At 41.2% G+C, this 26,270-nt stretch overlaps 1 protein-coding gene across 1 annotated transcript in view; it reads left to right on the top strand.

The window, feature by feature from the left end:
- The first annotated feature begins 850 nt into the window (after positions 1-850).
- LOC123394245 (phosphatidylinositol 3,4,5-trisphosphate 3-phosphatase TPTE2-like) overlaps positions 851-26,270 on the top strand; it is a 111,932-nt gene continuing 86,512 nt past the window's right edge. The window contains exons 1-14 of the mRNA XM_045088001.1: positions 851-891; positions 1,797-1,850; positions 4,125-4,178; positions 5,085-5,138; positions 7,420-7,473; positions 8,378-8,431; positions 10,718-10,771; positions 11,681-11,734; positions 14,010-14,063; positions 14,943-14,996; positions 17,023-17,076; positions 21,187-21,240; positions 23,510-23,563; positions 24,445-24,498. Coding sequence (XP_044943936.1) covers positions 851-891; positions 1,797-1,850; positions 4,125-4,178; positions 5,085-5,138; positions 7,420-7,473; positions 8,378-8,431; positions 10,718-10,771; positions 11,681-11,734; positions 14,010-14,063; positions 14,943-14,996; positions 17,023-17,076; positions 21,187-21,240; positions 23,510-23,563; positions 24,445-24,498 — 743 coding nt within the window. The remainder of the gene's footprint in view (positions 892-1,796; positions 1,851-4,124; positions 4,179-5,084; positions 5,139-7,419; positions 7,474-8,377; positions 8,432-10,717; positions 10,772-11,680; positions 11,735-14,009; positions 14,064-14,942; positions 14,997-17,022; positions 17,077-21,186; positions 21,241-23,509; positions 23,564-24,444; positions 24,499-26,270) is intronic.

Below are 26,270 nucleotides of genomic sequence, written 5' to 3' on the forward strand. Positions count from 1 at the left end.
ATAACCCTCAGTTTGTTTCTCAGAGTCCACAGTCTCTCATGGTTATTCTTAAGAACATCTGCAACAATACCGTGTCTTTGTCTCTTTCTTATCTTTCCAATGTAGCACCTATAGGCAACTGTTTATCCTTTTAATGCTCCAGTTGCATTAAAGAAGAACAGGTCCTAGGAGGATCCTTCTTCTGCCTGGTGTCTACTAACCAAAACCTTTCAGAGATTTCCAGAATGCCTGTGTATGAGACTTACTTGATTGGGTGAAGAAGGGACAGAATGCTATTAAAGACAGGAGGAGGTAGCAGTAGGCAGGGGGCAGAGGAGGTCTCAGCATAAAGAAAGGAGCTAATGAATCCTGGATCCTTCACCCTCCAGAGCTTTGCCACCATGTGAAGCCACTTTCCCAAAGCCACAGTCACGTGGAAATAGCCCCTGTTCCAGACCTGCCAGTTTCTTGACACCATCTGAGAGCAGGGAAGGCAAGCTTGAGAGGTGAAAGGTGGTGAAGGAGGGACTGGAGAAGCAGGAAATTAGATGGGAAAGAAGGAGGCATACCTGCAAATTGAGGGTGAATTTGAGATCAGTTCCACCATAACAGGCTGTTCCACACGGGCCAGGCTGAGTAGTTCTGTATTTGATCCTGGAATCATCTGTGTTTTTCTAGGTCCATAATACTTATTAAAAACATGTAAATCTTCATTTCTAGAGCAAACGAGATATTAGGTTTCAAATAATTGATTCACACGTGAACTTTATAAGTGTCAGTGAGTTTATAAGTTCAACTAAGAAAGTAAGTCTGGAAGTCATGTGATGTCTTACCCTGTCTGTTTTTAATCCTTTAGTCCTGGCCAGAGTGAATGGACAGCCTCGTCTACCGAAGAAAACTCTGCGAAGTGATGTGAGCTATGATGAATACATATATAAATAAGTACCTCTACACACACAAATACACACACACACACAAACACATACACACACACAACATACACTGAGATTTGGGATGTTTGGTCTCAGGCTCACACATAGGAATACAGAGATCCTGTGATACTCTTTGTAACGTCTTCTCATGGTAAGGCACTCTATGTAATATTCTTTGTCTTTTGAAGGTAGGTGGAAAAAGGAAGAACAGGCTCTAGAGAGAGTCATTTCGATTCCTGGGTTTGTTCATATTTGTCCACCCTTGACGACTGTGGATAAGAGTGTACTAGATTGGGCAAGGGAGGAGGAAAATTTATTTGGAGGAAGGAGGAGTCAGCAGAAAGGATGCAGCTAATGGATCCTGGATTTGTCCCTCACCCTCCAGAGCTCGGCCCCCATGTGAGGCTGGTGCTCTAAACCTACCACCAAACTGGAAGGAACCTCTGCCTCGGGTCTTTAGCCACTAACCCTGCCTGAGGGGTAGGAAAGGCAACCAGGAAGCATGAAGAGTAAGCAGGCAATGCAGGAAATTGAGGGTCATGAAACGAGTTGGGGTCAAAGAGATCTGTACCTCTCAACTGCAGCTGAATTTGAAATAAATTCTACCAGAAAAGGCTGTTACACACTGGGATTAGGGTGACAGTATAGAACTTCTTACAGATTGATACATTGTTTATCTGTAGGCCTAACATAGTCCTTAGCCTCTAAAATAAAGTCTCATTTCTAATAAAAGTGACCTACCAAGTTAAATTAGATGATATATGCATGAATTTTTAGAGATTGACCAGTTCATACGTAGAGAGCAGTTGCAGTATTTAAATGGGGGGGATAAGTCAGTCTAGCATGACATGTGGTGTCTGACTATGTGCCTCTTTAATCCTTTAGCACTTCTGTGACTGAATTGAAACAGGACATGGATGAGGAAATCACCAGCAAATTGTGAGCTATAAGTGCATAAAGATAAAAATATATATTTATATGGACATATATGCACGTATGTACTTATATACTTGTATGAACACAGACTCAAAAGACAATACACAAGCAATAAAAATTTATCAAAATCATAGAGGAGAAGAGAGGCAGCAATCTCATTGACCCTGGCCACAGCAACTTCTTGCTAGACACATCCCCAAAAGCTAGGGAAACAAAGGCAAAAATGAACTGTTGGGGCTTTACCAAGATAAAACACTTTTGTACAACAAAGGAAACCACCAACAAAGCTAAAGGGCAACATACAGAATGGGAAAAGATAATTGCAAATACCTTATCAGATAAAGAGCTAGTATCCAAAATCTATGAAGAACTTACCAAACTTAACACCCCAAAACCCAATACATGATATCCAGAAATGGGCAGAAGCCATGAACAGACATTTCTCCAGAGAAGACATATGGATGGCCAATAGACACATGGAAAAAATGCTGAGCATCACTCAGCCTCAGAGAAATGCAAATTAAAACCACAGGAGAGACCATTTCATACCAGTGGAAAGGGCTAAAATTTAACAACTCAGGGAACAACAGATGTTGGTGAGGTGGTAGAGTACGGGAACCCTCGAATGCTGTTAGTGGAATAATGCAAACCAGTCAGCCGCTCTGGAAAAGAGTAGGGAGGTTCCTCAGAAAGTTAAAAAGCATAGAGCTACCCTATAACCCAGCAATTGCACTAGTAGATATTCATTCAAAGAATACAAACATAGTGATTTGAAGGGATACAGGCACCCTAATGTTCCTAGCAGCAATGTGTCCACAATAGCCAAACTATGGAAAGATGCGAGACATCTATGAACAGAAGAGTGAGTAAAGAAAATGTGACATATATATACTCAACCATCAAAAGGAATGAAATCCTGCCATTTGCAATGACGTGGGTGGAACTTAAGGGATATTTTACCCAATGAAATAAGTCAGTCAGCGAAGCACAAATACCATCCAATTTCACTCATACGGAATTGAAGAAACAAAACAGATGAGCATGGAGGAAGGGAAGGAAAAGAGGAAAACAGAAAAACCATAGGAGACTCTCAACTAGGGGAACAAACTGGGTTGCTGAAGGGGGAGCTTTTTGGGGGATGGGGTAACTGGGTGATGGGCATTAAGAAAGGCACTCAAGGTAATGAGGACTGGGTGTTTTATGCCACTGATGAATCACGGAATTCTTCCTCTGAAACTAAAAATACAGTATATGTTAATTAAATTGAATGTAAATAAAAAAAGAAATAGATGAAGTTTCCTAATATATTCTTTTTTTCCCCCATTTCATCGTTTTTCAGTGTTCCAAGATTCATTGTTTATGCACCACACCCAGTCCTTACAATACGTGCCCTCCTAATACCCACCACCTGGCTCACCTAGCCCCCGAACCAGCTCCCCTCCATAACCCTCAGTTTGTTTCTCAGAGTCCACAGTCTCTCATGGTTATTCTTAAGAACATCTGCAACAATACCGTGTCTTTGTCTCTTTCTTATCTTTCCAATGTAGCACCTATAGGCAACTGTTTATCCTTTTAATGCTCCAGTTGCATTAAAGAAGAACAGGTCCTAGGAGGATCCTTCTTCTGCCTGGTGTCTACTAACCAAAACCTTTCAGAGATTTCCAGAATGCCTGTGTATGAGACTTACTTGATTGGGTGAAGAAGGGACAGAATGCTATTAAAGACAGGAGGAGGTAGCAGTAGGCAGGGGGCAGAGGAGGTCTCAGCATAAAGAAAGGAGCTAATGAATCCTGGATCCTTCACCCTCCAGAGCTTTGCCACCATGTGAAGCCACTTTCCCAAAGCCACAGTCACGTGGAAATAGCCCCTGTTCCAGACCTGCCAGTTTCTTGACACCATCTGAGAGCAGGGAAGGCAAGCTTGAGAGGTGAAAGGTGGTGAAGGAGGGACTGGAGAAGCAGGAAATTAGATGGGAAAGAAGGAGGCATACCTGCAAATTGAGGGTGAATTTGAGATCAGTTCCACCATAACAGGCTGTTCCACACGGGCCAGGCTGAGTAGTTCTGTATTTGATCCTGGAATCATCTGTGTTTTTCTAGGTCCATAATACTTATTAAAAACATGTAAATCTTCATTTCTAGAGCAAACGAGATATTAGGTTTCAAATAATTGATTCACACGTGAACTTTATAAGTGTCAGTGAGTTTATAAGTTCAACTAAGAAAGTAAGTCTGGAAGTCATGTGATGTCTTACCCTGTCTGTTTTTAATCCTTTAGTCCTGGCCAGAGTGAATGGACAGCCTCGTCTACCGAAGAACTCTGCGAAGTGATGTGAGCTATGATGAATACATATATAAATAAGTACCTCTACACACACAAATACACACACACACACAAACACATACACACACACAACATACACTGAGATTTGGGATGTTTGGTCTCAGGCTCACACATAGGAATACAGAGATCCTGTGATACTCTTTGTAACGTCTTCTCATGGTAAGGCACTCTATGTAATATTCTTTGTCTTTTGAAGGTAGGTGGAAAAAGGAAGAACAGGCTCTAGAGAGAGTCATTTCGATTCCTGGGTTTGTTCATATTTGTCCACCCTTGACGACTGTGGATAAGAGTGTACTAGATTGGGCAAGGGAGGAGGAAAATTTATTTGGAGGAAGGAGGAGTCAGCAGAAAGGATGCAGCTAATGGATCCTGGATTTGTCCCTCACCCTCCAGAGCTCGGCCCCCATGTGAGGCTGGTGCTCTAAACCTACCACCAAACTGGAAGGAACCTCTGCCTCGGGTCTTTAGCCACTAACCCTGCCTGAGGGGTAGGAAAGGCAACCAGGAAGCATGAAGAGTAAGCAGGCAATGCAGGAAATTGAGGGTCATGAAACGAGTTGGGGTCAAAGAGATCTGTACCTCTCAACTGCAGCTGAATTTGAAATAAATTCTACCAGAAAAGGCTGTTACACACTGGGATTAGGGTGACAGTATAGAACTTCTTACAGATTGATACATTGTTTATCTGTAGGCCTAACATAGTCCTTAGCCTCTAAAATAAAGTCTCATTTCTAATAAAAGTGACCTACCAAGTTAAATTAGATGATATATGCATGAATTTTTAGAGATTGACCAGTTCATACGTAGAGAGCAGTTTGCAGTATTTAAATGGGGGGGATAAGTCAGTCTAGCATGACATGTGGTGTCTGACTATGTGCCTCTTTAATCCTTTAGCACTTCTGTGACTGAATTGAAACAGGACATGGATGAGGAAATCACCAGCAAATTGTGAGCTATAAGTGCATAAAGATAAATATATATTTATATGGACATATATGCACGTATGTACTTATATACTTGTATGAACACAGACTCAAAAGACAATACACAAGCAATAAAAATTTATCAAAATCATAGAGGAGAAGAGAGGCAGCAATCTCATTGACCCTGGCCACAGCAACTTCTTGCTAGACACATCCCCAAAAGCTAGGGAAACAAAGGCAAAAATGAACTGTTGGGGCTTTACCAAGATAAAACACTTTTGTACAACAAAGGAAACCACCAACAAAGCTAAAGGGCAACATACAGAATGGGAAAAGATAATTGCAAATACCTTATCAGATAAAGAGCTAGTATCCAAAATCTATGAAGAACTTACCAAACTTAACACCCCCAAAACCCAATACATGATATCCAGAAATGGGCAGAAGCCATGAACAGACATTTCTCCAGAGAAGACATATGGATGGCCAATAGACACATGGAAAAAATGCTGAGCATCACTCAGCCTCAGAGAAATGCAAATTAAAACCACAGGAGAGACCATTTCATACCAGTGGAAAGGGCTAAAATTTAACAACTCAGGGAACAACAGATGTTGGTGAGGTGGTAGAGTACGGGAACCCTCGAATGCTGTTAGTGGAATAATGCAAACCAGTCAGCCGCTCTGGAAAAGAGTAGGGAGGTTCCTCAGAAAGTTAAAAAGCATAGAGCTACCCTATAACCCAGCAATTGCACTAGTAGATATTCATTCAAAGAATACAAACATAGTGATTTGAAGGGATACAGGCACCCTAATGTTCCTAGCAGCAATGTGTCCACAATAGCCAAACTATGGAAAGATGCGAGACATCTATGAACAGAAGAGTGAGTAAAAAAAATGTGACATATATATACTCAACCATCAAAAGGAATGAAATCCTGCCATTTGCAATGACGTGGGTGGAACTTAAGGGATATTTTACCCAATGAAATAAGTCAGTCAGCGAAGCACAAATACCATCCAATTTCACTCATACGGAATTGAAGAAACAAAACAGATGAGCATGGAGGAAGGGAAGAAGGAAAAGAGGAAAACAGAAAAACCATAGGAGACTCTCAACTAGGGGAACAAACTGGGTTGCTGAAGGGGGAGCTTTTTGGGGGATGGGGTAACTGGGTGATGGGCATTAAGAAAGGCACTCAAGGTAATGAGGACTGGGGTGTTTTATGCCACTGATGAATCACGGAATTCTTCCTCTGAAACTAAAAATACAGTATATGTTAATTAAATTGAATGTAAATAAAAAAAGAAATAGATGAAGTTTCCTAATATATTCTTTTTTTTTTCCCCCATTTCATCGTTTTTCAGTGTTCCAAGATTCATTGTTTATGCACCACACCCAGTCCTTACAATACGTGCCCTCCTAATACCCACCACCTGGCTCACCTAGCCCCCGAACCAGCTCCCCTCCATAACCCTCAGTTTGTTTCTCAGAGTCCACAGTCTCTCATGGTTATTCTTAAGAACATCTGCAACAATACCGTGTCTTTGTCTCTTTCTTATCTTTCCAATGTAGCACCTATAGGCAACTGTTTATCCTTTTAATGCTCCAGTTGCATTAAAGAAGAACAGGTCCTAGGAGGATCCTTCTTCTGCCTGGTGTCTACTAACCAAAACCTTTCAGAGATTTCCAGAATGCCTGTGTATGAGACTTACTTGATTGGGTGAAGAAGGGACAGAATGCTATTAAAGACAGGAGGAGGTAGCAGTAGGCAGGGGGCAGAGGAGGTCTCAGCATAAAGAAAGGAGCTAATGAATCCTGGATCCTTCACCCTCCAGAGCTTTGCCACCATGTGAAGCCACTTTCCCAAAGCCACAGTCACGTGGAAATAGCCCCTGTTCCAGACCTGCCAGTTTCTTGACACCATCTGAGAGCAGGGAAGGCAAGCTTGAGAGGTGAAAGGTGGTGAAGGAGGGACTGGAGAAGCAGGAAATTAGATGGGAAAGAAGGAGGCATACCTGCAAATTGAGGGTGAATTTGAGATCAGTTCCACCATAACAGGCTGTTCCACACGGGCCAGGCTGAGTAGTTCTGTATTTGATCCTGGAATCATCTGTGTTTTTTCTAGGTCCATAATACTTATTAAAAACATGTAAATCTTCATTTCTAGAGCAAACGAGATATTAGGTTTCAAATAATTGATTCACACGTGAACTTTATAAGTGTCAGTGAGTTTATAAGTTCAACTAAGAAAGTAAGTCTGGAAGTCATGTGATGTCTTACCCTGTCTGTTTTTAATCCTTTAGTCCTGGCCAGAGTGAATGGACAGCCTCGTCTACCGAAGAACTCTGCGAAGTGATGTGAGCTATGATGAATACATATATAAATAAGTACCTCTACACACACAAATACACACACACACAAACACATACACACACACAACATACACTGAGATTTGGGATGTTTGGTCTCAGGCTCACACATAGGAATACAGAGATCCTGTGATACTCTTTGTAACGTCTTCTCATGGTAAGGCACTCTATGTAATATTCTTTGTCTTTTGAAGGTAGGTGGAAAAAGGAAGAACAGGCTCTAGAGAGAGTCATTTCGATTCCTGGGTTTGTTCATATTTGTCCACCCTTGACGACTGTGGATAAGAGTGTACTAGATTGGGCAAGGGAGGAGGAAAATTTATTTGGAGGAAGGAGGAGTCAGCAGAAAGGATGCAGCTAATGGATCCTGGATTTGTCCCTCACCCTCCAGAGCTCGGCCCCCATGTGAGGCTGGTGCTCTAAACCTACCACCAAACTGGAAGGAACCTCTGCCTCGGGTCTTTAGCCACTAACCCTGCCTGAGGGGTAGGAAAGGCAACCAGGAAGCATGAAGAGTAAGCAGGCAATGCAGGAAATTGAGGGTCATGAAACGAGTTGGGGTCAAAGAGATCTGTACCTCTCAACTGCAGCTGAATTTGAAATAAATTCTACCAGAAAAGGCTGTTACACACTGGGATTAGGGTGACAGTATAGAACTTCTTACAGATTGATACATTGTTTATCTGTAGGCCTAACATAGTCCTTAGCCTCTAAAATAAAGTCTCATTTCTAATAAAAGTGACCTACCAAGTTAAATTAGATGATATATGCATGAATTTTTAGAGATTGACCAGTTCATACGTAGAGAGCAGTTGCAGTATTTAAATGGGGGGGATAAAGTCAGTCTAGCATGACATGTGGTGTCTGACTATGTGCCTCTTTAATCCTTTAGCACTTCTGTGACTGAATTGAAACAGGACATGGATGAGGAAATCACCAGCAAATTGTGAGCTATAAGTGCATAAAGATAAATATATATTTATATGGACATATATGCACGTATGTACTTATATACTTGTATGAACACAGACTCAAAAGACAATACACAAGCAATAAAAATTTATCAAAATCATAGAGGAGAAGAGAGGCAGCAATCTCATTGACCCTGGCCACAGCAACTTCTTGCTAGACACATCCCCAAAAGCTAGGGAAACAAAGGCAAAAATGAAACTGTTGGGGCTTTACCAAGATAAAACACTTTTGTACAACAAAGGAAACCACCAACAAAGCTAAAGGGCAACATACAGAATGGGAAAAGATAATTGCAAATACCTTATCAGATAAAGAGCTAGTATCCAAAATCTATGAAGAACTTACCAAACTTAACACCCCAAAACCCAATACATGATATCCAGAAATGGGCAGAAGCCATGAACAGACATTTCTCCAGAGAAGACATATGGATGGCCAATAGACACATGGAAAAAATGCTGAGCATCACTCAGCCTCAGAGAAATGCAAATTAAAACCACAGGAGAGACCATTTCATACCAGTGGAAAGGGCTAAAATTTAACAACTCAGGGAACAACAGATGTTGGTGAGGTGGTAGAGTACGGGAACCCTCGAATGCTGTTAGTGGAATAATGCAAACCAGTCAGCCGCTCTGGAAAAGAGTAGGGAGGTTCCTCAGAAAGTTAAAAAGCATAGAGCTACCCTATAACCCAGCAATTGCACTAGTAGATATTCATTCAAAGAATACAAACATAGTGATTTGAAGGGATACAGGCACCCTAATGTTCCTAGCAGCAATGTGTCCACAATAGCCAAACTATGGAAAGATGCGAGACATCTATGAACAGAAGAGTGAGTAAAAAAAAATGTGACATATATATACTCAACCATCAAAAGGAATGAAATCCTGCCATTTGCAATGACGTGGGTGGAACTTAAGGGATATTTTACCCAATGAAATAAGTCAGTCAGCGAAGCACAAATACCATCCAATTTCACTCATACGGAATTGAAGAAACAAAACAGATGAGCATGGAGGAAGGGAAGGAAAAGAGGAAAACAGAAAAACCATAGGAGACTCTCAACTAGGGGAACAAACTGGGTTGCTGAAGGGGGAGCTTTTTGGGGGATGGGGTAACTGGGTGATGGGCATTAAGAAAGGCACTCAAGGTAATGAGGACTGGGTGTTTTATGCCACTGATGAATCACGGAATTCTTCCTCTGAAACTAAAAATACAGTATATGTTAATTAAATTGAATGTAAATAAAAAAAGAAATAGATGAAGTTTCCTAATATATTCTTTTTTTTTCCCCCATTTCATCTCATTTTTTTCAGTGTTCCAAGATTCATTGTTTATGCACCCACACCCAGTCCTTACAATACGTGCCCTCCTAATACCCACCACCCTGGCTCACCTAGCCCCCCCGAACCAGCTCCCCTCCATAACCCTCAGTTTGTTTCTCAGAGTCCACAGTCTCTCATGGTTATTCTTAAGAACATCTGCAACAATACCGTGTCTTTGTCTCTTTCTTATCTTTCCAATGTAGCACCTATAGGCAACTGTTTATCCTTTTAATGCTCCAGTTGCATTAAAGAAGAACAGGTCCTAGGAGGATCCCTTCTTCTGCCTGGTGTCTACTAACCAAAACCTTTCAGAGATTTCCAGAATGCCTGTGTATGAGACTTACTTGATTGGGTGAAGAAGGGACAGAATGCTATTAAAGACAGGAGGAGGTAGCAGTAGGCAGGGGGCAGAGGAGGTCTCAGCATAAAGAAAGGAGCTAATGAATCCTGGATCCTTCACCCTCCAGAGCTTTGCCACCATGTGAAGCCACTTTCCCAAAGCCACAGTCACGTGGAAATAGCCCCTGTTCCAGACCTGCCAGTTTCTTGACACCATCTGAGAGCAGGGAAGGCAAGCTTGAGAGGTGAAAGGTGGTGAAGGAGGGACTGGAGAAGCAGGAAATTAGATGGGAAAGAAGGAGGCATACCTGCAAATTGAGGGTGAATTTGAGATCAGTTCCACCATAACAGGCTGTTCCACACGGGCCAGGCTGAGTAGTTCTGTATTTGATCCTGGAATCATCTGTGTTTTTCTAGGTCCATAATACTTATTAAAAACATGTAAATCTTCATTTCTAGAGCAAACGAGATATTAGGTTTCAAATAATTGATTCACACGTGAACTTTATAAGTGTCAGTGAGTTTATAAGTTCAACTAAGAAAGTAAGTCTGGAAGTCATGTGATGTCTTACCCTGTCTGTTTTTTAATCCTTTAGTCCTGGCCAGAGTGAATGGACAGCCTCGTCTACCGAAGAACTCTGCGAAGTGATGTGAGCTATGATGAATACATATATAAATAAGTACCTCTACACACACAAACACACACACACACACACAAACACATACACACACACACAACATACACTGAGATTTGGGATGTTTGGTCTCAGGCTCACACATAGGAATACAGAGATCCTGTGATACTCTTTGTAACGTCTTCTCATGGTAAGGCACTCTATGTAATATTCTTTGTCTTTTGAAGGTAGGTGGAAAAAGGAAGAACAGGCTCTAGAGAGAGTCATTTCGATTCCTGGGTTTGTTCATATTTGTCCACCCTTGACGACTGTGGATAAGAGTGTACTAGATTGGGCAAGGGAGGAGGAAAATTTATTTGGAGGAAGGAGGAGTCAGCAGAAAGGATGCAGCTAATGGATCCTGGATTTGTCCCTCACCCTCCAGAGCTCGGCCCCCATGTGAGGCTGGTGCTCTAAACCTACCACCAAACTGGAAGGAACCTCTGCCTCGGGTCTTTAGCCACTAACCCTGCCTGAGGGGTAGGAAAGGCAACCAGGAAGCATGAAGAGTAAGCAGGCAATGCAGGAAATTGAGGGTCATGAAACGAGTTGGGGTCAAAGAGATCTGTACCTCTCAACTGCAGCTGAATTTGAAATAAATTCTACCAGAAAAGGCTGTTACACACTGGGATTAGGGTGACAGTATAGAACTTCTTACAGATTGATACATTGTTTATCTGTAGGCCTAACATAGTCCTTAGCCTCTAAAATAAAGTCTCATTTCTAATAAAAGTGACCTACCAAGTTAAATTAGATGATATATGCATGAATTTTTAGAGATTGACCAGTTCATACGTAGAGAGCAGTTGCAGTATTTAAATGGGGGGGATAAGTCAGTCTAGCATGACATGTGGTGTCTGACTATGTGCCTCTTTAATCCTTTAGCACTTCTGTGACTGAATTGAAACAGGACATGGATGAGGAAATCACCAGCAAATTGTGAGCTATAAGTGCATAAAGATAAATATATATTTATATGGACATATATGCACGTATGTACTTATATACTTGTATGAACACAGACTCAAAAGACAATACACAAGCAATAAAAATTTATCAAAATCATAGAGGAGAAGAGAGGCAGCAATCTCATTGACCCTGGCCACAGCAACTTCTTGCTAGACACATCCCCAAAAGCTAGGGAAACAAAGGCAAAAATGAACTGTTGGGGCTTTACCAAGATAAAACACTTTTGTACAACAAAGGAAACCACCAACAAAGCTAAAGGGCAACATACAGAATGGGAAAAGATAATTGCAAATACCTTATCAGATAAAGAGCTAGTATCCAAAATCTATGAAGAACTTACCAAACTTAACACCCCAAAACCCAATACATGATATCCAGAAATGGGCAGAAGCCATGAACAGACATTTCTCCAGAGAAGACATATGGATGGCCAATAGACACATGGAAAAAATGCTGAGCATCACTCAGCCTCAGAGAAATGCAAATTAAAACCACAGGAGAGACCATTTCATACCAGTGGAAAGGGCTAAAATTTAACAACTCAGGGAACAACAGATGTTGGTGAGGTGGTAGAGTACGGGAACCCTCGAATGCTGTTAGTGGAATAATGCAAACCAGTCAGCCGCTCTGGAAAAGAGTAGGGAGGTTCCTCAGAAAGTTAAAAAGCATAGAGCTACCCTATAACCCAGCAATTGCACTAGTAGATATTCATTCAAAGAATACAAACATAGTGATTTGAAGGGATACAGGCACCCTAATGTTCCTAGCAGCAATGTGTCCACAATAGCCAAACTATGGAAAGATGCGAGACATCTATGAACAGAAGAGTGAGTAAAGAAAATGTGACATATATATACTCAACCATCAAAAGGAATGAAATCCTGCCATTTGCAATGACGTGGGTGGAACTTAAGGGATATTTTACCCAATGAAATAAGTCAGTCAGCGAAGCACAAATACCATCCAATTTCACTCATACGGAATTGAAGAAACAAAACAGATGAGCATGGAGGAAGGGAAGGAAAAGAGGAAAACAGAAAAACCATAGGAGACTCTCAACTAGGGGAACAAACTGGGTTGCTGAAGGGGGGAGCTTTTTGGGGGATGGGGTAACTGGGTGATGGGCATTAAGAAAGGCACTCAAGGTAATGAGGACTGGGTGTTTTATGCCACTGATGAATCACGGAATTCTTCCTCTGAAACTAAAAATACAGTATATGTTAATTAAATTGAATGTAAATAAAAAAAGAAATAGATGAAGTTTCCTAATATATTTTTTTTTTTCCCCCATTTCATCGTTTTTCAGTGTTCCAAGATTCATTGTTTATGCACCACACCCAGTCCTTACAATACGTGCCCTCCTAATACCCACCACCTGGCTCACCTAGCCCCCGAACCAGCTCCCCTCCATAACCCTCAGTTTGTTTCTCAGAGTCCACAGTCTCTCATGGTTATTCTTAAGAACATCTGCAACAATACCGTGTCTTTGTCTCTTTCTTATCTTTCCAATGTAGCACCTATAGGCAACTGTTTATCCTTTTAATGCTCCAGTTGCATTAAAGAAGAACAGGTCCTAGGAGGATCCTTCTTCTGCCTGGTGTCTACTAACCAAAACCTTTCAGAGATTTCCAGAATGCCTGTGTATGAGACTTACTTGATTGGGTGAAGAAGGGACAGAATGCTATTAAAGACAGGAGGAGGTAGCAGTAGGCAGGGGGCAGAGGAGGTCTCAGCATAAAGAAAGGAGCTAATGAAACCTGGATCCTTCACCCTCCAGAGCTTTGCCACCATGTGAAGCCACTGTCCCAAAGCCACAGTCACGTGGAAAGAGCCCCTGTTCCAGACCTGCCAGTTTCTTGACACCATCTGAGGGCAGGGAAGGCAAGCTTGGGGGAGGTGAAAGGCAGTGAAGGAGGGCCTGGAGAAGCAGGAAATTAGATGGGAAATAAGGTATACCTGCAAATTGAGGATTAATTTGAGATCAGTTCCACCATCATAGGCTGTTCCACACTAGCCAGCCTCAGTAGTTCAGATCTGTACTTGATCCTGGAGTCATCTGTGTTTTAGCTAGGTCCATAATACTTATTACAAACATGTAAATCTTTATTTCTAAGGAAAACAAGATATTAGGTTTCAAATATTTCATTTGCATTTGAACTTTCTAAGTGTCAGTGAGTTTATAAGTTCAACTAAGTAAGTCTGGAAGTCATATGATGTCTTACCGTGTCTGTTTTTAATCCTTTAGCCCTGGCCAGAGTGAATGGACAGCCCCATCTACCGAAGGACTCTGCGAAGTGATGTGAGCTATGATGAATACATACATAAATAAGTATCTCTACACACACAAATACACACACACACACTGAGTTTTGGGATGTTTGGTCTCAGGCTCACACATAGGAATACAGAGATCCTGTGATACTCTTTGTAATGTCTTCTCTTGGTAAGGCACTATATGTAATATTCTTTGTCTTTTGAAGGTAGGTGGAAAAAGGATGAACAGGCTCTAGAGAGAGTCTTTTTGATTCCTGGGTTTGTTCATATTTGTCCACCCTTGACGACTGCGGATGAGAGTCTACTAGATTGGGCAAGGGAGGAGGAAAATTTATTTGGAGGAAGGAGGAGTCAGCAGAAAGGATGCAGCTAATGGATCCTGGATCTGTCCCTCACCCTCCAGAGCTCAGCCCCCATGTGAGGCTGGTGCTCTAAACCTATCACCAAACTGGAAGTAACCTCTGCCTCGGGTCTTTAGGCACTGACCCTGCCTGAGGGTCAGGAAAGGCAACCAGGAAGCATGAAGTGTAAGCAGGCGATGCAGGAAATTGAGGGTCATGAAACGAGTTGGGGTCAAAGAGATCTGTACCTCTCAACTGCAGCTGAATTTGAAATAAATTCTACCAGAAAAGGCTGTTACACACTGGGATTAGGGTGACAGTATAGAACTTCTTACAGATTGATACATTGTTTATCTGTAGGCCTAACATAGTCCTTAGCCTCTAAAATAAAGCCTCATTTCTAATCAAAAGTGACTTACCAGGTTAAATTAGATGATATATGCATGAATTTTTAGAGATTGACCAGTTCATACGTAGAGAGCAGTTGCAGTATTTAAATGGGTGGGAAAAGTCAGTCTAGCATGACATGTGGTGTCTGACTATGTACCTCTTTAATCCTTTAGCACTTCTGTGACTGAATTGAAACTGGACATGGATGAGGAAATCACCAGCAAATTGTGAGCTATAAGTGAATAAAGATAAATATATATTTATATGGACATATATGCACATATGTACTTATATACTTATATCAACACAGACTCACAAAGACACATACACAAGCAATAGGATTTCATCAAAATCCTAGAGGGCGAGAGAGGTAGCAACCTCTTTGACCTTGGCCACAGCAACTTCTTGCTAGACACATCCCCAAAGGCCAGGGAAACAAAGGCAAAAAAAACAAACTGTTGGGGATTCACCAAGATAAAAAGCTTTTGCACAGCAAAGCTACTGGGCAACCTAGAGAATGGGAGAAGATACTTGAAATACCTTATGAGACAAAGGGCTAGTATCCAAAATCTATGATGATGAACTTACAAAACTTAAGCCCCAAAACCCAAAATATGTAGTCAAGAAATGGGCGGAAGCCATAAACAGACATTTCTCCAGAAGACATACGTATTGCCAATAAACACATAGAAAAAGTGCTGAACATCACTCAGCCTCAGAGAAATGCAAATCAAAACCACAAGGAGAGACCATTTCATACCAGTGGCAATGTGTCTACAATAGCCAAACTATGGAAAGACCCGAGACGTCTATGAACAGATGAGTGAGTAAAGAGGTTGTGGTGTATATATACTCAACCATCAAAAGGAATGAAATCCTGCCATTTGCCATGACGTGGATGGAACTTAATGGATATTTTACCCAGTGAAATAAGTCAGTCAGAGAAGGACAAATACCATACGGTTTCACTCATGTCGAATTGAAGAAACAAAACAGATGAGCATGGGGGAAGGGAAGGAAAAGAGGAAAACAGTGAGACAAACCATAAGAGACTCTCAACTATAGGGAACAAACTGGGTTGATGAAGGGGAGGTCTGTGGGGGATGGGGGAACTGGATGATGGGCATTAAGAAAGGCACTCAAAGTAATGAGGACTGGGAGTTGTATGCAACTGATGAATCACTGAATTCTTCCACTGAAATTAAAATAAGGTATATGTTAATTAAATTGAATGTAAATAAAAAAAGAAATAGATGAAGTTTCCTAATATATTCTTTTTTTCCCCATTTCATCTTGTTTCTTTTCAGTGTTCCAAGATTCATTGTTTATGCACCACACCCAGTGTTCCTTGCAATACGTGCCCTCCTAATACCCAGCACCAGGCTCACCTAGCCCCTGAACCAGCTCCCCTCCAAAACCCTCAGTTTGTTTCTCAGAGTCCACAGTCTCTCATTGTTATTCTTAAGAAAATCTGCAACAATACCGTGTCTTTGAGTCTTTCTGAATCTTTTCAATGTAGCACCAATAGGCAACTGTTTATGCTTTTTGGCTCCAGTTGCATTAAAGAAGAACAGGTCCTAGGAGGATCCTTCTTTTGCCTGGTGTCTACTAACCAAAACCTTTCAGAGATTTCCAGAATGCCTGTGTATGAGACTTAGTTGATTGGGTGAAGAAGGGACAGAATGCTATTAAAGACAGGAGGAGGTAGCAGTAGGCAGGGGGCAGAGGAGCCCTCACAGAAAGAAAGGAGCTAATGAAACCTGAATCCTTCAATCTCCAGAGCTTTGCCACCATGTGAAGCCACTGTCCCAAAGCCACAGTCACGTGGAGGGAGCCCCTGTTCGAGACCTGCCAGTTTCTTTACACCGTTTGAGGGCAGGGAAGGCAAGCTTGAGAGGTGAAAGGCGGTGAAGGAGGGACTGGAGAAGCAGGAAATTAGATGGGAAAGAAGGAGGCATACCTGCAAATTGAGGGTGAATTTGAGATCAGTTCCACCATAATAGGATGTTCCACACTGGCCAGGCTCTGTAGTTAAGATCTCTACATGATCCTGGAGTCATCTGTGTTTTTTCTAGGTCCATAATACTTATTACAAACATGTAAATCTTCATTTCTAGGGCAAACGAGATATTAGGCTTCAAATAATTGATTTGCATATGAACTTTCTATGTGTCAGTGAGTTTATAAGTTCAACTAAGAAAGTAAGTCTGGAAGTCATGTGATGTCTTACCGTGTCTGTTTTTAATCCTTTAGCCCTGGCCAGAGTGAATGGACAGCCTCATCTACTGAAGGACTCTGCGAAGTGATGTGAGCTATGATGAATACATACATAAATAAGTACCTCTACACACACAAATACACACACACAAACACATACACACACACAACCCACACACACTGAGTTTTGGGATGTTTGCTCTCAGGATCACACATAGGATAACAGAGATCCTGTGATAATCTTTGTAACGTCAATCTCTTGGTAAGGCACTATATGTAATATACTTTGTCTTTTGAAGGTAGGTGGAAAAAGGATGAACAGGCTCTAGAGAGAGTCTTTTTGATTCCTGGTTTTGTTCATATTTGTCCACCCTTGACGACTGCGGATGAGAGTCTACTAGATTGGGCAAGGGAGGAGGAAAATTTATTTGGAGGGAGGAGGAGTCAGCAGAAAGGATGCAGCTAATGGATCCTGGATCTGTCCCTCACCCTCCAGAGCTCGGCCCCCATGTGAGGCTGGTGCTCTAAACCTACCACCAAACTGGAAGGAACCTCTGCCTCAGGTCTTTAGGCACTGACCCTTCCTGAGGGTCAGGAACGGCAACCAGGAAGTATGAAGAGTAAGCAGGCCATGAAGGGATTGATGGTCATAAAACGAGTTGGGGTCAAAGAGATCTGTACCTCTCAACTGCAGCTGAATTTGAAATAAATTCTACCAGAAAAGGCTGTTACACACTGGGATTAGGGTGACAGTATAGAACTTCTTACAGATTGATACATTGTTTATCTGTAGGCCTAACATAGTCCTTAGCCTCTAAAATAAAGCCTCATTTCTAATAAAAGTGACCTACCAAGTTAAATTAGATGATATATGCAAGAATTTTTAGAGATTGACCAGTTCATACGTAGAGAGCAGTTGCAGCTATTTATTTCTTTATTTATTTATTTTTTATATAATTTTTTATTTTTTATAACATATATTTTTATCCCCAGGGGTACAGGTCTGTGAATCACCAGGTTTACACACTTCACAGCACTCACCAAAACACATACCCTCTCCAATGTCCATAATACCACCCCTTTCTCCCAAACCCCCTCCCCCCAGCAACCCTCAGTTAGTTTTGTGAGATTAAGAGTCACTTATGGTTTCTCTCCCTCCCAATCCCATCTTCTTTCATTTATTCTTCTCGTACCCACTTAAGCCCCCATGTTGCATCACCACTTCCTCATATCAGGGAGATCATATGATAGTTGTCTTTCTCTGCTTGACTTATTTCGCTAAGCATGATACACTCTAGTTTCATCCATGTTTTCGCAAATGGCAAGATTTCATTTCTTTTGATGGCTGCATAGTATTCCATTGTGTATATATACCACATCTTCTTGATCCATTCATCTGTTGATGGACATCTAGGTTCTTTCCATAGTTTGGATATTGTGGACATTGCTGCTATAAACATTCGAGTACACGTGCCCCTTTGGATCACTACGTTTGTATCTTTAGGGTAAATACCCAATAGTGCAATTGCTGGGTCATAGGGCACTTCTATTTTCAACATTTTGAGGAATCTCCATGCTGTTTTCCAGAGAGGTTGCACCAGCTTGCATTCCCACCAACAGTGTAGGAGGGTTCCCCTTTCTCCGCATCCTTGCCAGCATCTGTCATTTCCTGACTTGTTGATTTTAGCCATTCTGACTCGTGTGAGGTGATATCTCATTGTGGTTTTGATTTGTATTTCCCTGATGCCGAGTGATATGGAGCACTTTTTCATGTGTCTGTTGGCCATCTGGATGTCTTCTTTGCAGAAATGTCTGTTCATGTCCTCTGCCCATTTCTTGATTGGATTATTTGTTCTTTGGGTGTTGAGTTTGCTAAGTTCTTTATAGATTCTGGACACTAGTCCTTTATCTGATGTTCGTTTGCAAATATCTTCTCCCATTCTGTCAGTTGTCTTTTGATTTTGTTAACTGTTTTCTTTGCTGTGCAAAAGCTTTTGATCTTGATGAAATCCCAATAGTTCATTTTTGCCCTTGCTTGCCTTGCCTTTTGCGTTGTTCCTAGGAAGATGTTGCTGCGGCTGAGGTCGAAGAGGTTGCTGCCTGTGTTCTCCTCAAGGATTTTAATGGATTCCTTTCGCACATTGAGGTCCTTCATCCATTTTGAGTCTATTTTCGTGTGTGGTGTAAGGAAATGGTCCAATTTCATTTTTCTGCATGTGGCTGTCCAATTTTCCCAGCACCATTTATTGAAGAGGCTGTCTTTTTTCCATTGGACATTCTTTCCTGCTTTGTCGAAGATTAGTTGACCATAGAGTTGAGAGTCTATTTCTGGGCTCTCTATTCTGTTCCATTGATCTATGGGTCTGTTTTTGTGCCAGTACCATGCTGTCTTGATGATGACAGCTTTGTAATAGAGCTTGAAGTCCGGAATTGTGATGCCACCAACGTTGGCTTTCTTTTTCAATATCCCTTTAGCTATTCGAGGTCTTTTCTGGTTCCATATAAATTTTAGAATTATTTGTTCCATTTCTTTGAAAAAGATGGATGGTACTTTGATAGGAATTGCATTAAATGTGTAGATTGCTTTAGGTAGCATAGACATTTTCACAATATTTATTCTTCCAATCCAGGAGCATGGAACATTTTTCCATTTCTCTGTGTCTTCCTCAATTTCTTTCATGAGTACTTTATAGTTTTCTGAGTATAGATTCTGTGTCTCTTTGGTTAGGTTTATTCCTAGGTATCTTATCGTTTTAGGTGCAATTGTAAATGGGATTGACTCCTTAATTTCCCTTTCTTCTGTCTTGCTGTTGGTGTAGAGAAATGCAACTGATTTCTGTGCATTGATTTTATATCCTGACACTTTACTGAATTCCTGTACAAGTTCTAGCAGTTTTGGAGTGGAGTCTTTTGGGTTTTCCACATACAGTATCATATCATATGAGAAGAGTGATAATTTGACTTCTTCTTTGCCGATTTGGATGCCTTTAATTTCCTTTTGTTGTCTGATGGCTGAGGCTAGGACCTCTAGTACTTCTAGTACTATGTTGAATAGCAGTGGTGATAATGGATATCCCTGCCGTGTTCCTGACCTTAGCAGAAAAGCTTTCAGTTTTTCTCCATTGAGAATGATATTTGCAGTGGGTTTTTCATAGATGGCTTTGATGATATTGAGGTATGTGCCCTCTATCCCTACACTTTGAAGAGTTTTGATCAGGATGGGATGCTGTACTTTGCCAAATGCTTTTTCAGCATCTATTGAGAGTATCATATGGTTCTTGTTCTTACTTTTATTCATGTGTTGTATCACATTGACTGATTTGCAGATGTTGAACCAACCTTGCAGCCCTGGAATAAATCCCACTTGGTCGTGCTGAATAATCTTTTTAATGTACTGTTGAACCTATTGGCTAGTATTTTGTTGATTATTTTTGCATCTGTGTTCATCAAGGATATTGGTCTATAGCTCTCTTTTTTGATGGGAATCCTTGTCTGGTTTTGGGATCAAGGTGATGCTGGCCTCATAAAATGAGTTTGGAAGTTTTCCTTCCATTTCTATTTTTTGGAACAGTTTTAGGAGAATAGGAATTAGTTCTTCTTTAAATGTTTGGTAGAATTCCCCCGGGAAGCCATTGGCCCTGGGCTTTTGTTTGTTTGGAGATTTTTAATGACTGTTTCAATCTCCTTACTGGTTATGGGTCTGTTCAGGCTTTCTATTCCTTCCTGGTTCAGTTGTGGTAGTTTATATGTTTCTAGGAATGCATCCATTTCTTCCAGATTGTCAAATTTATTGCCGTAGAGTTGCTCATAGTATGTTCTTATAATAGTTTGTATTTCTTTGGTGTTAGTTGTGATCTCTCCTCTTTCATTCATGATTTTATTTATTGGGTCCTTTCTCTTTTCTTTTTGATAAGTCGGGCCAGGGGTTTATCAATTTTATTAATTCTTTCAAAGAACCAGCTCCTACTTTCGTTGATTTGTTCTATTGTTTTTTTGGTTTCTATTTCATTGATTTCTGCTCTGATCTTTATGATTTCTCTTCTCCTGCTAGGCTTAGGGTTTCTTTCTTGTTCTTTCTCCAGCTCCTTTATGTGTAGGGTTAGATTGTGTACCTGAGACCTTTCAGCTATTTAAATGGGGGGGATAAGTCAGTCTAGCATGACATGTGGTGTCTGACTATGTGCCTCTTTAATCCTTTAGCACTTCTGTGACTGAATTGAAACAGGACATGGATGAGGAAATCACCAGCAAATTGTGAGCTATAAGTGCATAAAGATAAATATATATTTATATGGACATATATGCACATATGTACTTATATACTTGTATGAACACAGACTCAAAAGACAATACACAAGCAATAAAAATTTATCAAAATCATAGAGGAGAAGAGAGGCAGCAACCTCTTTGACCTTGGCCAGAACAACTTCTTGCTAGACACATCCCCAAAGGCTAGGGAAACAAAGGCAAAAATGAACTGTTGGGGCTTTACCAAGATAAAACACTTTTGTACAACAAAGGAAACCACCAACAAAGCTAAAGGGCAACATACAGAATGGGAAAAGATAATTGCAAATACCTTATCAGATAAAGAGCTAGTATCCAAAATCTATGAAGAACTTACCAAACTTAACACCCCAAAACCCAATACATGATATCCAGAAATGGGCAGAAGCCATGAACAGACATTTCTCCAGAGAAGACATATGGATGGCCAATAGACACATGGAAAAAATGCTGAGCATCACTCAGCCTCAGAGAAATGCAAATTAAAACCACAGGAGAGACCATTTCATACCAGTGGAAAGGGCTAAAATTTAACAACTCAGGGAACAACAGATGTTGGTGAGGTGGTAGAGTACGGGAACCCTCGAATGCTGTTAGTGGAATAATGCAAACCAGTCAGCCGCTCTGGAAAAGAGTAGGGAGGTTCCTCAGAAAGTTAAAAAGCATAGAGCTACCCTATAACCCAGCAATTGCACTAGTAGATATTCATTCAAAGAATACAAACATAGTGATTTGAAGGGATATAGGCACCCTAATGTTCCTAGCAGCAATGTGTCCACAATAGCCAAACTATGGAAAGATGCGAGACGTCTATGAACAGAAGAGTGAGTAAAGAAAATGTGACATATATATACTCAACCATCAAAAGGAATGAAATCCTGCCATTTGCAATGACGTGGGAGGAACTTAAGGGATATTTTACCCAATGAAATGTCAGTCAGCGAAGCACAAATACCATCCAATTTCACTCATACGGAATTGAAGATACAAAACAGATGAGCATGGAGGAAGGGAAGGAAAAGAGGAAAACAGAAAAACCATAGGAGACTCTCAACTAGGGGAACAAACTGGGTTGCTGAAGGGGGAGCTTTTTGGGGGATGGGGTAACTGGGTGATGGGCATTAATAAAGGCACTCAAGGTAATGAGGACTGGGTGTTTTATGCCACTGATGAATCACGGAATTCTTCCTCTGAAACTAAAAATACAGTATATGTTAATTAAATTGAATGTAAATAAAAAAGAAATAGATGAAGTTTCCTAATATATTCTTTTTTTCCCCCATTTCATCGTTTCTTTTCAGTGTTCCAAGATTCATTGTTTATGCACCACACCCAGTCCTTACAATACGTGCCCTCCTAATACCCACCACCTGGCTCACCTAGCCCCCGAACCAGCTCCCCTCCATAACCCTCAGTTTGTTTCTCAGAGTCCACAGTCTCTCATGGTTATTCTTAAGAACATCTGCAACAATACCGTGTCTTTGACTCTTTCTTATCTTTCCAATGTAGCACCTATAGGCAACTGTTTATCCTTTTTAGCTCCAGTTGCATTAAAGAAGAACAGGTCCTAGGAGGATCCTTCTTCTGCCTGGTGTCTACTAACCAAAACCTTTCAGAGATTTCCAGAATGCCTGTGTATGAGACTTACTTGATTGGGTGAAGAAGGGACAGAATTCTATTAAAGACAGGAGGAGGTAGCAGTAGGCAGGGGGCAGAGGAGCCCTCACAGAAAGAAAGGAGCTAATGAAACCTGGATCCTTCACCCTCCAGAGCTTTGCCACCATGTGAAGCCACTGTCCCAAAGCCACAGTCACGTGGAAAGAGCCCCTGTTCCAGACCTGCCAGTTTCTTGACACCATCTGAGGGCAGGGAAGGCAAGCTTGGGAGGTGAAAGGCAGTGAAGGAGGGCCTGGAGAAGCAGGATATTAGATGGGAAATAAGGTATACCTGCAAATTGAGGATTAATTTGAGATCAGTTCCACCATCATAGGCTGTTCCACACTAGCCAGCCTCAGTAGTTAAGATCTGTACTTGATCCTGGAGTCATCTGTGTTTTAGCTAGGTCCATAATACTTATTACAAACATGTAAATCTTTATTTCTAAGGAAAACAAGATATTAGGTTTCAAATATTTGATTTGCACTTGAACTTTCTAAGTGTCAGTGAGTTTATAAGTTCAACTAAGTAAGTCTGGAAGTCATATGATGACTTACCGTGTCTGTTTTTAATCCTTTAGCCCTGGCCAGAGTGAATGGACAGCCCCATCTACCGAAGGACTCTGCGAAGTGATGTGAGCTATGATGAATACATACATAAATAAGTATCTCTACACACACAAATACACACACACACACACTGAGTTTTGGGATGTTTGGTCTCAGGCTCACACATAGGAATACAGAGATCCTGTGATACTCTTTGTAATGTCTTCTCTTGGTAAGGCACTATATGTAATATTCTTTGTCTTTTGAAGGTAGGTGGAAAAAGGATGAACAGGCTCTAGAGAGAGTCTTTTTGATTCCTGGTTTTGTTTATATTTGTCCACCCTTGACGACTGCGGATGAGAGTCTACTAGATTGGGCAAGGGAGGAGGAAAATTTATTTGGAGGAAGGAGGAGTAAGCAGAAAGGATGCAGCTAATGGATCCTGGATCTGTCCCTCACCCTCCAGAGCTCAGCCCCCATGTGAGGCTGGTGCTCTAAACCTATCACCAAACTGGAAGTAACCTCTGCCTCGGGTCTTTAGGCACTGACCCTGCCTGAGGGTCAGGAAAGGCAACCAGGAAGCATGAAGTGTAAGCAGGCGATGCAGGAAATTGAGGGTCATGAAACGAGTTGGGGTCAAAGAGATCTGTACCTCTCAACTGCAGCTGAATTTGAAATAAATTCTACCAGAAAAGGCTGTTACACACTGGGATTAGGGTGACAGTATAGAACTTCTTACAGATTGATACATTGTTTATCTGTAGGCCTAACATAGTCCTTAGCCTCTAAAATAAAGCCTCATTTCTAATAAAAAGTGACTTACCAGGTTAAATTAGATGATATATGCATGAATTTTTAGAGATTGACCAGTTCATATGTAGAGAGCAGTTGCAGTATTTAAATGGGTGGGAAAAGTCAGTCTAGCATGACATGTGGTGTCTGACTATGTACCTCTTTAATCCTTTAGCACTTCTGTGACTGAATTGAAACTGGACATGGATGAGGAAATCACCAGCAAATTGTGAGCTATAAGTGAATAAAGATAAATATATATTTATATGGACATATATGCACATATGTACTTATATACTTATATCAACACAGACTCACAAAGACACATACACAAGCAATAGGATTTCATCAAAATCCTAGAGGGCGAGAGAGGTAGCAACCTCTTTGACCTTGGCCACAGCAACTTCTTGCTAGACACATCCCCAAAGGCCAGGGAAACAAAGGCAAAAACAAACTGTTGGGGATTCACCAAGATAAAAAGCTTTTGCACAGCAAAGCTACTGGGCAACCTAGAGAATGGGAGAAGATACTTGAAATACCTTATGAGACAAAGGGCTAGTATCCAAAATCTATGATGAACTTACAAAACTTAAGCCCCAAAACCCAAAATATGTAGTCAAGAAATGGGCGGAAGCCATAAACAGACATTTCTCCAGAAGACATACGTATTGCCAATAAACACATAGAAAAAGTGCTGAACATCACTCAGCCTCAGAGAAATGCAAATCAAAACCACAAGGAGAGACCATTTCATACCAGTGGCAATGTGTCTACAATAGCCAAACTATGGAAAGACCCGAGACGTCTATGAACAGATGAGTGAGTAAAGAGGTTGTGGTGTATATATACTCAACCATCAAAAGGAATGAAATCCTGCCATTTGCCATGACGTGGATGGAACTTAATGGATATTTTACCCAGTGAAATAAGTCAGTCAGAGAAGGACAAATACCATACGGTTTCACTCATGTCGAATTGAAGAAACAAAACAGATGAGCATGGGGGAAGGGAAGGAAAAGAGGAAAACAGTGAGACAAACCATAAGAGACTCTCAACTATAGGGAACAAACTGGGTTGATGAAGGGGAGGTCTGTGGGGGATGGGGGAACTGGATGATGGGCATTAAGAAAGGCACTCAAAGTAATGAGGACTGGGAGTTGTATGCAACTGATGAATCACTGAATTCTTCCACTGAAATTAAAATAAGGTATATGTTAATTAAATTGAATGTAAATAAAAAAAGAAATAGATGAAGTTTCCTAATATATTTTTTTTTTTCCCCATTTCATCTTGTTTTTCTTTTCAGTGTTCCAAGATTCATTGTTTATGCACCACACCCAGTGTTCCTTGCAATACGTGCCCTCCTAATACCCAGCACCAGGCTCACCTAGCCCCTGAACCAGCTCCCCTCCAAAACCCTCAGTTTGTTTCTCAGAGTCCACAGTCTCTCATTGTTATTCTTAAGAAAATCTGCAACAATACCGTGTCTTTGAGTCTTTCTGAATCTTTTCAATGTAGCACCAATAGGCAACTGTTTATGCTTTTTGGCTCCAGTTGCATTAAAGAAGGACAGTTCCTAGGAGGATCCTTCTTCTGCCTGGTGTCTACTAACCAAAACCTTTCAGAGATTTCCAGAATGCCTGTGTATGAGACTTAGTTGATTGGGTGAAGAAGGGACAGAATGCTATTAAAGACAGGAGGAGGTAGCAGTAGGCAGGGGGCAGAGGAGCCCTCACAGAAAGAAAGGAGCTAATGAAACCTGAATCCTTCAATCTCCAGAGCTTTTCCACCATGTGAAGCCACTGTCCCAAAGCCACAGTCACGTGGAGGGAGCCCCTGTTCGAGACCTGCCAGTTTCTTTACACCGTTTGAGGGCAGGGAAGGCAAGCTTGAGAGGTGAAAGGCGGTGAAGGAGGGACTGGAGAAGCAGGAAATTAGATGGGAAAGAAGTAGGTATACCTGCAAATTGAGGGTGAATTTGAGATCAGTTCCACCATAATA

The sequence above is a fragment of the Mustela putorius genome, unplaced genomic scaffold (genome assembly GCF_011764305.1).
Source record: "Mustela putorius furo isolate JIRA1106 unplaced genomic scaffold, ASM1176430v1.1 tig00002080_pilon_pilon_pilon, whole genome shotgun sequence".
In the NCBI taxonomy this organism is placed as follows: Eukaryota; Metazoa; Chordata; class Mammalia; order Carnivora; family Mustelidae; genus Mustela; species Mustela putorius.